The 15,909-nt window shown below is 40.5% G+C and overlaps 2 protein-coding genes across 6 annotated transcripts in view; one reads left to right on the top strand and one right to left on the bottom strand.

The window, feature by feature from the left end:
- cobl (cordon-bleu WH2 repeat protein) overlaps positions 1-7,175 on the bottom strand; it is a 113,911-nt gene extending 106,736 nt beyond the window's left edge. For all 5 annotated transcript variants that reach the window (XM_084053264.1, XM_084053268.1, XM_084053266.1 and 2 more), the window contains exons 1-2: positions 7,103-7,175; positions 6,588-6,758 (exon numbers count right to left, since the gene is read on the bottom strand). In XM_084053264.1, the coding sequence (XP_083909390.1) occupies positions 6,588-6,631 (44 nt within the window). In that variant the 5' untranslated portion in view covers positions 6,632-6,758; positions 7,103-7,175. The remainder of the gene's footprint in view (positions 1-6,587; positions 6,759-7,102) is intronic.
- A 2,824-nt stretch (positions 7,176-9,999) lies between these two features.
- Positions 10,000-13,670, top strand: LOC311041671 (C-C chemokine receptor type 4-like). The gene is made up of 3 exons (XM_084052153.1): positions 10,000-10,060; positions 11,272-11,421; positions 12,282-13,670. Exons 1-3 carry the CDS (start codon positions 10,054-10,056, stop codon positions 13,172-13,174), a joined length of 1,050 nt encoding a protein of 349 aa, XP_083908279.1. The 5' UTR covers positions 10,000-10,053; the 3' UTR covers positions 13,175-13,670.
- Positions 13,671-15,909: the final 2,239 nt, after the last annotated feature.

Genomic DNA, 15,909 nt, shown 5'->3' with positions numbered 1-15,909 from the left:
CTAACAAACAAGTATCTGTTTTATTTAGATTAATTATGTGTGGCAATGTTTAAAATAAATGACGCACTATTTGAAAAGTAATGTGTACATGTGTCTGAAAAAGGTGCGTCTGCAATGAATTACATCAACAATGTTAAAAGGCAACTGCAAAAACAAACTTCCAAATGTATAATCATTTGAAAATAGCAGATCTACAAGCTCACAATGCTTGTAGATCGGCTATTTTCAAATGGCCGAAATGTATGGGCTGAAGTGGTTACTGTATGTTTTGTAATGAAAATCTACAAAGTAACCACTGTAAGTCAACGTCACATGAAGATGTGTGTTTTTAAAAACAAGGTACATTTACAGGTTACTATGTGTATAAAAAAAGGAAACTCATCAGGCTCAAAGAGGAGTAAAATGATCGCTGCCCATCCATATTGTAATGTGATCATTAACATGTGAGGCAACTGGTGACCTGAGCCATCATCAGGATTCGGTTATATTTGCATTGAATGAAAGCACACTGCATAATGATAGAATGGCCTATGCATTTTAGCCATGTGAAACAATGCGGTTCTATTTGCATGTAATCATTTTATGTTGAAAGACTATGTATTTTATTTGAAAACATGTACAGGTTAATATGTACATAAAAAGGGAACAGATAATGTATCTACAGAGCATCACCTCATGTCTGCTTTTACTACGCAAAAGGGTACTATGAAAACATTTTTCAGAACCACGCTGCTGCCCAAAGCAGGAAGCACAATACAACAATACAACCAGAATCTTCAATAGATCAATTTCATTTTTCAGAACCACGCTGCTGCCCAAAGCAGGAAGCACAATACAACAATACAACCAGAATCTTCAATAGATCAATTTCTATGTACTAAGATCACTGTGCAGGAATATACACAATGCTTAGTCTTTAGGGTGGTTGTGTTCCGTTTGATATCCTTCTCTTATCACACCAACTCACGAATCTTGCTGCTGTGTTTGGAATATACACAATGCTTAGTCTTTAGGGTGGTTGTGTTCCGTTTGATATCCTTCTCTTATCACACCAACTCACGAATCTTGCTGCTGTGTTTGCACATTGTTGTACTTCGCCCAGCAGATATGGGAGTTTTTTGACATTGGTCATGTTTTCAAAATCTCCGTATGTGGTTGTAACCAAAAATGAAATCGGGGCTTCATTGTTGCGTAAATAGATTCAACTCGACACTTATTAATGTTTTGGTGCATTCTATAATTTAATACAACATTCTGATGCCTCCATAGTCTGTCTACCTCTCTGCAGAGTGTGACGGCATGAAAAGCTCAGTGTGTAGAGGGGTGGGCGGGGCTTTAGGCTGCGTGGACACTTCACGGACCTGCTGCTTTTATGAACAAAATGTGCGCACAAGATCAGCTAAAACTATGCTAAATACTATGCGAAATAAAGGTCCGACTTTATGTTTGATAATTTTTTGGGGTTTATCGTAAGTACCTTATATTTATTGGACACTTAAATGTTTTAGGTACATTCTGTAATGGATGGGAAGTTATAAGGTGACATTTCAATGCTGTTAAATGGACACAGGATCAAGCCAGGGAGCAATGGCCGCGGTGCAGGAATGCCAAGAATGTTCAGATCTGAGAGGGGGCATGTTCAGACCTGAGAGGGGGCGTGAGAGGGGGCGTCTCCCTGCATGAAGCCAAGTTGCAGCAACCAATCGGTGGCAACGAAGCAATGACGACGCGTTCCAGACCCTTTTTTACCAAGACCGCCCCCTTTTTCACACAAACAGAGAGTCCCTGACCAAATCACGCCCCGTTACGCCCCTTTTTCGCCTAAGCCACCTCCTCTCTTTATAAGCCTGCAGAGGTTAACTCCCCACATTGCTCAGATGCCTCAACTCCGTCCATTAGGACGGCCACGCAGGCTCGCCGTCCAAACATAGAACAGAAATGCAATAAATAATGAAAAAGTTAGACAAGAATGAGTAAAGTAAAACATACCCTACACATTTTCCCATTGTTTTCCAAATATCCACTTTATCCTCACTCAATGATATGTAATTTGGTCGCGGACCCCCACATCTCGAAATATTTTGTACTGGGGACCCTCAGAAGCAAAGAGTTGAGTTACAAAAGTTCGCTTTAAAAATATATATATTCAAAAATAGCAGATCTACAAGCTCATAGTGTGCCACTCGGTGCCGCGCTATAAGCTTGTATATCTGCTTTTTTTGAATAACCAAAGTATAGCTAAAATCTAAAATGACACAGATGCGTTCCCGCCGGATTGAATAGGTTAAGTAGAGTGTAGATCTAAGGCTGGTCAGGATAAGTGCGTGGGAAAGAGATGTGACTTTCTGTAGCACTGACATACAGCCACAGGCCATTACTACAAAGGATAACTTTGGGTAATGTGTTTACACTTAAGACATGAGATGATTGTGTAACTTCTATATTAAAAACATGGGGGGAAAAGATATAAAGTTGTCACTCTTGCAGTGTGCCTGCATAGGAGGCAAGTGCATGTCCCGTAAAAAAAAGCATCATAATATTGGCGGCTTGAGTAAAGTAAAACATACCCTACACATTTTCCCATTGTTTTCCAAATATCCACTTTTCTGTTCTCACTGCACTCGTTACTGTAAGTTAACTTTATTTGCATTGGCTGCAAATCAATGCGCCTCACATTAAAATACAACAATCGTAGTCCAATTAAAGTAGCACAAATGTAGCCTACAGCCTACCACAGTAACCTCCCACCCACACGTCATGTAAATAAAGCATTTCAAACCCCCCACTCGTCCTCCTTCACATGGTACAGCTCTGATGACGCTACTTGTAACGCACCTGTTCTTTACAACAAATGGTGGGGAAACCTTTTAGCAGTACATTCTACACAGGGTGAGGAGGTGATCTACAGACATGCAAATGAATCCTAAAATAACCCATTAAGACCTCTTTCTTTCTATTTTGCTTCATTAAGGACTGAATGAAAAACATTTTCGGAAAATACATAATTATTAATATGAATATGATAATATGATATTAATGGTCCAATGAACAATGCATGTGCTCTCTGTGTTTGTACAAGATTCAGCTACTAAAGAAAGCCAGGTCACTGTGCTGCTCTAATGAGGATGTTCCACTTATGACAACAATGAGCTTCAGAGTGACAGACACAGACAGAGAGAGAGACAGAGACAGAGACAGAGACAGAGACAGAGACAGAGACAGAGACAGAGACAGAGAGAGAGAGAGAGAGAGAGAGAGAGAGAGAGAGACAGACAGACAGACAGACAGACAGACAGACAGACAGAAACAGAGAGCTAGACAGAGAAACAGAGAGAGAGAGAGAGGGTGTGTGTGTGTGTGGGGGGGGGTGAAGATTGCAGGGGGAGTGTTCAGCAACTGGTGTCTTTAAATAACCAGTATATTTATCATGTGCTCTTGCATGTTGCAGATAGTATGAAAGCCTTTAAGTAGAGTGTATATCTAAGGCTGGTCAGGATAAGTGCGTGGGAAAGAGATGTGACTTTCTGTAGCACTGACATACAGCCACAGGCCATTACTACAAAGGATAACTTTGGGTAATGTGTTTGCAATTAAGACATGAGATGATTTTGTAACTTCTATAATTAAAACATTGGGGGGAAAAAGATATGAAGTTGTCATTGTTTTTGTGAGTTCACTTCTCTTGCAGTGTGCCTGCATAGGAGGCAAGTGCATGTCCCGTAAAGAAAGCATCATAATATTGGCGGCTTGATGAACTGTATTAGGACTATAGACTTTCCATCCATTGTAAACATACAATGATGACTAGATTAAAGAAATACTCTAAATACTGGTCTTCATAACCAATAACATACTGCAGTTCAAGTACAATAAATGATGTCATTTCCCATGTGGGATGCTAGAGGTTGTATTCAAATGTTGTGCAGTTTAAGTCTACAGTTATCACAGGGGATGCAAATAAAACTAGAAAAAGTGCTCCTCGGAGCACAGGTCTCCGCCAGGTCAGGTAGGCTACTGTGGCCTCCTGGTGGCGCTATAATAGGCCAACGTGAAAAGGGTGCTATTTCTTCTTAGGCCTTGCACGACAATCGGACACTGACTGCATTCATGATTTGAGGCATTTTGTCAAAAACATGTGTTTTGCTGAATTAGACCTGTTGGTGGCGCTATAACAGGCCAATGTTAAAAGGGTGGCATTTGTTCCTCAACATAGTGTGAATGTGCGTGCAAAGTTTGAGCGCAATTGGACGGTGCGTTCATGATTTGCAGAATTTTGTTCAAAACAAGCCAATAATGCAAACTTTAGATGTCAATCTTAGCCAATCAGTATGGAGTATGAAAAATCAAACACATCCGTCGTGATCACATGACTATAGAGATCATGTGTACCGATTTGCGTGAAATTTGGATGCAATTGGAAGGAGTAGTATAAAAAAATGTGTTTTACACAAGTCGGCCTCCTGGTGGCGCTATAAAAGGCAGATGTGAAAAATGCAGGGCAAAGGTTTTTCCTTGACCTATAGGGAGTGTGCATACAAAGTTTTACACAGATCGGTGCAATTATAGGTAAAAACACGAATCGGCCTGTTATAGTGCCACCATGAGGCTGATTTAAAAATGTTCAAATGGTAGTTCTTCCTCGGCCTAATGGGAATGTGCTTGCAAAATTTCTCGGAAAGTGCATGCTGTGTTCATGATTTGAGGCATTTTGTTCAAAACGGAGCACTCCTGCAAACTTTGGAAGACATTTTTAGCCAATCAGGATGGAATATGAGAAATCTGAAAGACCCGTTTCGTTTAATGACTGTAGAGATACTGTGTACCGATTTGTGGGATTTTTGGACAAAATCTGTAGGAGTACTGTCAAAAAATGTGTTTTGCACAAATCGGCCTCCTGGTGGCGCTATAACAGGCCCCTGTGAAAAATTTGGGGCAGAGGTTCTGCTCTGGTATCCAGGGACTGTGTGTGCACAGTTTGGCTGCGAGCAAGCCAACGGTGCCGGAGATTAGCTGTACACAGACAGATCGAATGACGGACGGACACACGGACACACGGACGGACGGACAGGGGGTAAAACATACTCTCTCGCCATGCCTTTCGGCCTGGCGGAGACAATAAATGGGTGCCGTCCCTTATTGAGTCGTTGAAGTTGCAAAGCCATAGTTACTCTACACTAGTGGTTCTCAACCAGTGGTCCGGGGACCACCAGTGGCCCTTGAGAGGGTTCCAGGTGGTCCCCAACTAAATGATGGAGAGTTGGAAACCAAATGGACCCTTATTAGATCTTTAACTCTTGAGAGCGTAAAATGAAACCAAATGGACCCATTTGGTTTCATTTTACGCTCTCAAGAGTTAAATTATTCTTAAAAATCTGCATTACTTAATTAAATAATTGTTATTTTGATCAACGTGTGCCTGCTATCTCTTCTATGGTACCGACATCAATACAGCATGGAATTGTGGACAAAATCATATCCAACGATAACAAAATATTCTAAGTCTTGGGTCTGAGAATGGTGGTTCTGTGGCTCAAATGCCAAATAAATAATGGACCTTGATATGAAAAGGGTTGAAAACCACTGCTCTACACAGTATAAACTATAAACTCATCATCAGTGTTAATTTATCCATTTGTAACTCTTGAGAGTCCATTTGGTCATACACTCTTAGATTAAAATGAAAACTGGGGACTTTCCTACAGCAGCACAATGTGAATCAAGTGATGAGTTAACGGATAATCAAAGAAGACAGTCCAAATTCAGTTAGCAGCTGAGCCCCAAACAAAAACCAAACAAAAGGCACTTTTGTGGAGAGTAGCCACAGTTGTTGTTGTTGTTGTTGTTATTCAACCAGCAAGTCTCTCTAGTAACCGACCACCCTGTTGGCTAGCTTTGCCTCTAAACTGTTTTTGCTTACTGTGCTTGTACTGTTTGTGTATGATGACAAAACTGAGACTGTGGTGGTTATAGGTCAGTGCAGCACATACATGGAGGTTAACCAGGCGTCTGGAATTCTCTCTGTTGTTCGACTCACTGGACACAAAATATGTTTAAGTGACCACACTGTTAATGTTATTTTTGTGTGTGGACAAATATAGCTAAATAATGTAGTTGCTCACACTGTAAAAAAATAAATAAACACATAAACAATGGTGTAAAGTAACTAAGTACATTTACTCAAGTACTGTACAATTTTGAGGTAAGTATATTTTGATGCCAATACTTTTGTACTTTTACTCAAGTAACATTTTGAACACAGGCCTTTCACTTGTAACTTGTAAGTATTTTTGTATTGTGGTATTGCTACTTTAACTTAAGTAAAATATTGGAGTGCTTCTTCCACCACTGATACATAGCCTGACACTCAGGGAATCAGTCAGGTCTAACTGATAAACTGCAGTACAAGGCATATAGGTATTAAAAGTATCACTTGTGTTTCCTTGAATGTTTTGTGTAAAGTATATTGAATTGCCTTGTTGTTGAACTGTTCAAATAAACTTGCCTTGTCTTTGCAAACGTTATTGTTATATGTCGTTAAGCCTGAATAGTTTTTTTTTGTAAGAAAAGTTTAGACGGAAAACACTTACCCTATGGGCGGTTTAGTGGCTGTGGCGACTTCACCGTAGTCCATGGAATGAAATGTGGCACTTTGATGATTACTATGGTCCAACTTCAATAATATCACAGATAATCTTCCTCCTCTCTCTGGGCTCAAATCTCCCAGTCAGGTCTTAAACCTCACGGATATCCATGATCACCTGCGATCAGCATGGGGAAATGTAATCAGAGATTTGTATAGGACCGGTGGTGGGGGGGGAAATTACATGTTTTAGTCTAATATAGCCTAAATAACCCAACAAGTGTGTGTGTGTATAAAGAAGATGACACCGTCACTGCAGGCTGGCTGGACTGGGACGCAACAAAGTATCCACGTAGCGCGTCACCTTAAAATAATTAAACTGACCTCCCCTCCTCTCTCTCTCTCTCTCTCTCTCTCTCTCTCTCTCTCTCTCTCTCTCTCTCTCTCTCTCTCTCTCTCTCTCTCTCTACACAACAACATAAATATAAACCCTTTTCAATGGAATTCCAGCTGGAAACTTACTTTTGGCCCCAAATATTCTGCCGGCTCATTCATACACACACTTGTTGCTGTTAAGGCAAAGCAGCCTTTATTATCCAGCTCTTCTCTAGACTGACTGACTGGAGTGGATCCCGTTCGGTGTTGCCATATATTGTGAGAGAAATAAGCAACCAGATCTAGGAAAACAAGCCCAAAAAAAGCAACTATTGATTGAAATTGATTTAAATACTGTATTTAGAAAGACATGGAAACAGTAGGCTACATGTAAGTACAATTCACAATACAAGGTCCTCTAAACTGGATCGCCCATAAAAGCACAATGGCTTATTTAAAATGAGATCCCCACGCATATGAGCTGAGCTGAGCTGAGCACTTAAACCGTACTGTGTGAAAATAGCCGATCTATTGTAGATCTGCTATTTCGTAAAACATCTTGAAATAAAATATGGAATATTTGGAAGATTTTTTGAAATATTCTAACAACACAAGTCTGGTACGACCGCCGGCCGGGGCTCCCTGGCACAAAACATTTTCAGATGTGGGTTAGGGACAAAATTACAAATAAATATTAATTTGGGGGTCCATATGACATGAAATTATTGGAGAACCCCTGGTTTAAATAATTTAAAAATTGTGAAGCAAGCCCAAATAAGCAACTACAGGAACAAGCCCCAAAAAACCGCAACCCGCAACCACCAATATTTATATTTAATACTTAACAGAAAAACAAGCCCAAACACGCTTATAATAAGCGGACATGGCAACCCTGGTCCCGTTGTGCTGCTGCTACTGCTCAGCCCGCCTTCGTCAGCACTCCGCAAGCTCGCTCCTAAATACTTTATCCTTTGTCGTACGTCGGTGTCGCGCGCCAAGAATAGCCCGATCTACAAGCTCACAAGGCGTCGCGGAAGCGACGCCTTGTGAGCGTGTAGATCTGCTATTCTCACGTCAATCGCAGGCAGACAGTCAAAACGACGACGAAGCACCAGCTGGCCAGCGAGCGCTCGAGCGGCGGTGCTGTTGGACCGGGCGCAAGCCTTTTAAAACGTTATTATTGTTATTTGCGAGGCTTTCTTTGAAGGGAAATGTATAAACCATAGAGTTAAAAATAAGGTATAAACATTAAGAGGCAATTTGTGAACTTATATTATGTAGGACCTATCATATATAGGTTGTTGGCAGGTAAATAAATAATAATAAAACACTTTTAACATACTTATTTCATATGTCAAACATACACCACTCACAGAGTGGAATCTTTCACATGACCCAAAAAAAACATTCGATTTTTTTAAATAAATCACCTAATATAATGATTATGGAAATTTGGAATTCAAACATTTTCTCCCGGCATGCTTTGTTGTAACAATATTCATGGTTAAACTCCTCCCCCCTGCACGTGTGTATTAATGCCACAAGAGGTTGCTCTACAACCATGGCATTTAGGCCTACATGTAGCTACCAAATACCAACATTTGTGAATGAGCTTTCAAGAAGGTAGAGCGCTCTCAACAATGGAGATACACACGAGTCACGACACAGGTGTTTTTTAATTAGACAAATCAGGAAGAAGGAAATCTAATCAACAAGAAAACTTATCATTGAACCATTTGAAATTCCATCACAATAATATTTGTTTTCAGATGTTTTATCCCCTAAACATACATACTGTATCCCTGTTTAGGGAGGGAGGGGACTAGGATATCAGGTGCCGACGCAGTTATCTGTAGGCAGGGACATACATGATAACGATATTAACATTATTAATAATGATGATAATAATAATCACTTTAACTTATATAGCAGCTTTCAAGAGACCCTTTACGTCAACAAATAAACAAACTAGCTGCCAAAAGCCTGTGTATGAACAAGGCCATATAGGTCCACATGACTAAAATGAAGTCAAAGTGACAAAAAGAGATTAATTGAAGCCATACATAGAGTTCAAAGTGAAAATCCAATATGCTTCTCTTGCAGTAGCAATTTGTGGAATTGGACTATAGGAAGAACCCTCTATCCCAACAAATATGAGAGAGGCTGCAGGACCATGGTTTCTGTCTCTGCTGTGTCCAGCCATAGCATAGTCCAGCGGTTCTCAGCCTTTTCTGTAGGGGCCCCCTTGAAAATATTGAAAATATTTTGCGGCCCACCCATCCGACCACTTAACACGGCAGCCAGAGCATGTTTATTTTATTGATCAATCAATTGACTGTGTTCCGTCTTAGATCAATGGAACTATGTAGTATACTTTAAGTTCCTATGTATTGGTACCACAAAGAAAACTATTTTATAAAAAAAAATCCCCCTATTTTTTCAAATGAATGTCATATTATCATTCAAATCTTAGTGTTTTGCCAATTATTTGGGGGCCCACTTGCAATATCCTCATGGCCCACCAGTGGGCCCCGGCCCAGAGGTTGAGAACCACTGGTATATTCTATTTCTAAGAGCAGCTTTATGTTCCGCTATTCTTACTTTAAAACACTTGAGTTTAAACCCTACCTAAAGCTGAGTTACTTGACCGTAGTCCCCCAGGGGTCTATAGCAAATACTAGGCCCTTTCCTTTGTTCCTTCCCTCTACACTAAATCTCTTCACCAAAAATAACAGATCTACAAGCTCATAACATGTTGCGTTGTGACGTGTTGTGAGTTTGTAGATGTGTTATTTTTGTTGTTAGTCAACCCCAGAATAGGGATCATGTTCATGTGATTAATATAATTTTGCTTATAGTTTCTAGTTTGCTATCTTAAATCTTGTGTCACTCAGAGAAACAGGAAACTAGATACAAAGATAACCAGATACAGTAACCTGGTAATGATGCATCGCTCATCGTTATGGGGGTGTGCATACATTTCAGCTACACCACTATGTAGATATCTCATATGTCTACACAGTGACCCAGGACAGTGTTGAAAAGACTGTGCCAGACTAGAGAGCTGGGCTATAGGCATTATTGGACAGGTGGTCATCATGACAGGTGGGCACACATTCATTTTATCCATGTGTGTTGTGTTTTACTGTATAACATTTTTGTTGATGTTGTTGTTTGCCATACATAATTCATGATGTACCCTACTGTTAGCTTTGTATTCCCATTTGACTGCTGACATAATATGTGTTGCTTCTCCTCAATGCTGTAATTTCTGCAGCAATTTCTTAATTGTAGCACAAGTATTGATACTCCTGGTCAAATATTACTCAGCTACAAGTGAAAGTTGCACTGTCAAATTTGTACTCGAGTTAAACTACTAAGTATCCAAAAGTATATGCTTTTAGTAGTACAAATTACAAAGTACATTTTCTTTTTTAATATAAATGCATTTCTGTATTGAAATGTATATATTGTCCACACCTGTTGAAGGTCTAACAGACCAAAACGTTGTTATTCCCATTAAAACCTCTTAATTGCAAGACAGTGTGCAGGAGTTCCTCCTTTCAGCACGTTGGGGCCCTCGTTTGGTCTTCTCCTATGCACCTTTGTATGCAAAATACTTGCTTTTTATAGATATTTCCCAGAAAAAATAATCAAAGATCTTCCAGTAAAATAGCAGACAACGTTGCATCGCTACGTGTTTTGAGATTGTAAATCAGCTATTTTCACTATGTTTGAAATAGGGCTTAAGTGGTTTTATTCATAATGCACTTTTACCTTCCTAGTGTAGTGGAGTCAAAAGTAAAAGTCAAGTAACTACAAATACAAGTAAAGTATATTGAAAAGATGTCAGTATAGAACACGTGTGTGTGTGTGTGTGTGTGTGTGTGTGTGTGTGTGTGTGTGTGTGTGTGTGTGTGTGTGTGTGTGTGTGTGTGTGTGTGTGTGTGTGTGTGTGTGTGTGTGTGTGTGTGCGTGCGTGCGTGCGTGCGTGCGTGCGTGCGTGCGTGCGTGCGTGCGTGTACATGCAAGTATACAAACATGCATATTGTTATGCGTGTACTGTGATTTGTAACTAGTCAGTGTTTTCCTATGTGAACCAGCAGGTGTCAGAACAAACCCTGACATCAGTTTAACCTTTACAATGTATTGAAAACAGTGACTATTATAGTAAGAGTGCCCTAAACCAGCTTGTAGAAGTCAGCATAAAGTGATGTGTCCAGTCCACTTTATCATTTCATATAATGAAAGCTTGATGTAACAGAATTAAATTTGAAAATGTTGTATGAAAATATGTCATTTTCCTCCCTCAACAGATATGGATGAGCAAAACAATTCTACGGCTAATTACTATGTTTATGATGAATATGGTGACGATTATGCCCCATCCAATGGCAGCGCAATGGAATTTGGCAAGGTTTTTCTTCCCACTCTTTACAGTTTGGTTTTTATCCTTGGTATCATTGGTAAGTGTGTGTGTGTGTGTGTGTGTGTGTGTGTGTGTGTGTGTGTGTGTGTGTGTGTGTGTGTGTGTGTGTGTGTGTGTGTGTGTGTGTGTGTGTGTGTGTGTGTGAGTGCGTGCATGTGTTGTATAAGATCGCTTCTTTAGTCCATCTTTTTAAGTCACACTTCCACTCTAGAGAGAGTTTGTATGGGGATGTTGGTTGTTTTTAGCTGTTGTCTCTAATGTTACAAGTCTTTTTTTGGCAGCTGAAACAATGACCTATATCACAAAAACATCTGCCCTTTTCTTCTCTAAGAACTCCACAAAAACCACCCACATCTCTACTGTGTGTGTGTGTGTGTGTGTGTGTGTGTGTGTGTGTGTGTGTGTGTGTGTGTGTGTGTGTGTGTGTGTGTGTGTGTGTGTGTGTGTGTGTGTGTGTGTGTGTGTGTGTGTGTGTGCATGTCAGTGTGCATGTCAGTGTGCATGTCTGTGTGTGTGCGTGCGTGCGTGCGTGTGTGCTGCGTGCGTGTGTGCTGCGTGCTTGTGTGTGTGTGTGTGTGTGTGTGTGTGTGTGTGTGTGTGTGTGTGTGTGTGTGTGTGTGTGTGTGTGTGTGTGTGTGTGTGTGTGTGTGTGTGTGTGTGTGTGTGTGCGTGCGTGCGTGCGCGCGCGCGCGTGTGCGTGTGTGCGTGTGTGCGTGCGTGCGTGCGTGCGTGCGTGCGTGTGTGTGTGTGTGTGTACAGTGTATGCTTGCCTGGCAAGCACGTGTAGAGTTCACATGGAGACTTCCTGTGTACTTGCCAGTGACTAACTTGTTTAAATGTCAGAAGCATACAGCTTTAGGGAGATTTACAGTATATTGTTTCTGTGTTATTTCCAAGGTAATGGCCTGGTGGTGTGTGTTCTCATAATACACCACAACCAGACCAACCTGACGGATATTTGCCTTTTCAACCTGGCCCTGGCTGATCTCCTGTTTGTCCTCTCAATGCCCTTCTACTCCCACAACGCCGCCGTCGGCCAATGGATCTTCGGAGACTTCATGTGCCGTCTAGTAAATGGCTTCTACAGCATAGGATTCTACAGCAGCATATTCTCCATGCTCGCCATGACACTGGACCGCTATGCGCTTGTCGTGCACGCTCATACTGTGGCGCGGCACCGCACACTGAGGATGGGCGCTGTTCTGACGCTGGCCATATGGATGTTGAGTTTTGTCATTTCCTTACCGACCCTGGTCTTCACACAGGTGAAAAATGAATCGGGGCTGGAGGTGTGTGATCTAGATCCCGATAATTATATTTGGAAGGAGTATAAAATCTTGGCGACAAACATCGTGGGCCTTGTGGTTCCTCTGTTGGTCATGGGGTTTTGCTACTCAAGGATTATCCCCACTCTGATCAACATGAAGACCGTCAAGAAGCACCGCATTGTCAAGATGATCATCATCATAGTGGTCATCTACTTCTGCTTCTGGACTCCATATAACATAGTACTCTTCCTGAAATTCCTAACACCCCAAGATCAATGGGAGACGGATGAAAACATGAAGTTGTCCATACAAGTGACAGAGGCCATCGCATTCACTCACTGTTGCCTGAACCCCATCATATATGCCTTTGCAGGTCAGAAGTTCATGCAGCGAGTATTAAAGCTATTGAGAGTGTGGCTGCCGTGGTGTTTCCCCCACCGTCACCCCTCTAGAGATTTCTCAGAAACCACAGTCAGGAAAAGCTCTGTTATGTCCAAGTCTGTAACCTCCACTTTCATGTAGGTGTATGATGACAATAGCCGATCTACAAGCTAACAACGCATCTCAATGGGATATGTTGTTATCTGGAAGATCTGGTATTGTCAGCTCAGGACATCGTCATATGATGAAGTATAGCCTAAATGAGGGTTAAGAAATATGGCAAACAAATCTCAACCAAACAATGTTTTCCAAAACGCCTTTCAGTTTATTTTTTTGGCCTTCTTTTTAAACCCTATATACTTCGTTGTATGTCAAATAGCAAAAATAGCTGATCTACAAGCTTCAAAGGAGACATGTTGTGAGCTTGTTAGATCTGCCATTTTCCAAAAAATATTTGACATTTTAACCTTAATTTTCACCTATTTTTTGCCAAATGTTCACATGAAATCACCAGAATAGGGACACCATGGTTCAAGTAGTTAAGTAATTTTGAGTTTTGACTGAAAGTTTGAACCCCTTTTCAACATGCTATGCACCAACATTTGTGTGTCCTGATTTAAATCTAACATTTCTGCTTCCTGCTTCGGAGGCTGCAGCTTTGTTTTATACAAATATGAGCATATTTGTAATAATAATAATAATAATAATAAACTTTATTTGTATAGCACCTTTCATGACATGAAATGCAGCGCAAAGTGCTTTACAGAGCAAGAATACAGTTACAGTTACAACCAATGTAACAATAAAGCAAACAAAAAATATAATAAAATAAAAGCAAAAGCATAAAACATTAAAATAGGCAATACAGTGAGGACTTAAAAATCAACCAAAGAGTCAGCTAAAAGCAAGAGTGAAGAAATAGGTCTTGAGCTGTGCTTTAAAGCTATCGACAGAGGCTGCCTGTTTTAGGTGTAATGGGAGTTTATTCCACACTGTTGGTCCGTAAAAGCAGAATGCTGCTTCACCGTATTTTTTATATGTCATTTTAGGCACCTCGAGTAGGTCAGCACTTGAAGACCTGAGGGTCCGGTTTGGATCATGTCTCTTTAGGCAGTCATAGAGGTAGGAAGGTGCCAGACCATTTAGAGCTTTATAAACTATTAAAATAATTTTAAAATCAATCCTAAAAACAACCGGGAGCCAGTGTAGTGAAGCTAGTACTGGAGTGATATGTTCTCTCATTCTAGTTTTAGTTAAAATTCTGGCTGCCGCATTTTGAACAAGTTGTAATCTGTCAGTTGTTTTCTTAGGCAAGCCAGAGTAGAGTGCATTGCAGTAATCAAGCCGAGAGAAAACAAAAGCGTGGATCAGCGTTTTTGCGTCGTCTAACGACAGATAGTCTCTAATTCGCGCAATATTTCTAAGATGAAAGAAAGCAATCTTGGTGACATGATTAATGTGTGCATTAAAATTCAATTCAGAGTCGATAATAACCCCCAGGTTCTTTACTGTGGTGTTACTTTCTACAGCCAGGTTACCAAGTCTACTTATTATTAATTCTCTCTGCTCACTGGAGCCAATTATGAGAATTTCTGTTTTATCCTCATTTAGCTTAAGAAAGTTCTCACTCATCCAGCATTTTATACTGGACAGACAGGTCAACAATGGGTCTAGAGCGCAGGGGTCGTCTGGAGCTACCGAAAGATACAGCTGGGTATCATCAGCATAGAAATGGAAGTTCACTCCGTGATCGGCGATGAGTTCTCCCAGTGGTAGTATATACAGGGAGAACAATAAGGGACCCAGAATTGAGCCCTGTGGAATACCAGAACAGATGTCATGTTTGTCTGAGTCAAAATTAGCTAGGCTGACAAAATATCTTCTGCCTGTTAGGTAAGAGTAAAACCAAGACAGTAGCTGGTAATTGTAGTATCAATTACCAGCTACTTCTATAGTTTGACTAATGACCACTCACGCACGCACGCCCACTTCTTCTTTCTTTAATGTTTTGTATCTTTTTACTGTGAAACTGTAAATGTTTTTGCTGTCATGGAGATTTGTTGTCTACAGCAACCTTTGGAATAATCCTCAACAGTACTGAACTGCAGAGGTAGTAGCCTAACATAGATGTGCGAAATCAGATGGAAATAAAAAGAGCATTTCTCAGAAAATGTCACTTGACTTGACATTTCCTGCCAGGCATTAAGTGTGAATAAAGCATTAGTTATTGCTCACTGTACCATGTAGGTGACACCACACCCTATTGGCTATGCATGGCACGAAAGTTAGGAAATGATTAAATCATTTGAAAACTAGTTTCACAAAGGCTCAGTGCTGGGCAGAGTGTAGTACCGTAGGCAGATGCACAGGAAGCTGATGTCGTTGTCTCAAGTTTAGACGTTGCTTGTATTTCATCTCGTGTCGTAGCAGTTGAATCATGGCAGGTGGGTGTAGAAATAGTAGAAGGCATGGGCTCGCTGTCAGGAAAGTATGTGCTCTGCAGTGTATGTTTTTTTCTGAAAAATCTATTAAAACTTTCAACGATCTACTATATCGATATGCAAACAGCAAAATATCGTATCGTTACACTTTGTATCGTATCGAATCGTTTTGCAATGCAAATGATCGTATCGAATCGTTTTGCAATGCAAATAATAGATTTTATCGATACTAAGTACTTGTGCGTTGTATTAAGCAATTTTAAGAAGAAGAAAGAGAAAGAGGGGTTTAATTACTTTTCCATTACATATAGCTACACTTGGTTTATCGAAAAATGTGTGTAATCTCTGTGTTCATGTCAAGGTGCGGGTTTGTCCATATGTGTTCAAAAATTTGTCCATTTGCCAGAAAATCACTATGTTTACTTATTTATATCC

Source organism: Gymnoscopelus microlampas (assembly GCF_963454915.1).
Source record: "Gymnoscopelus microlampas genome assembly, chromosome: 3".
NCBI classification, from domain to species: domain Eukaryota; kingdom Metazoa; phylum Chordata; class Actinopteri; order Myctophiformes; family Myctophidae; genus Gymnoscopelus; species Gymnoscopelus microlampas.
This window is presented reverse-complemented; position numbering and strand designations above follow the sequence as displayed.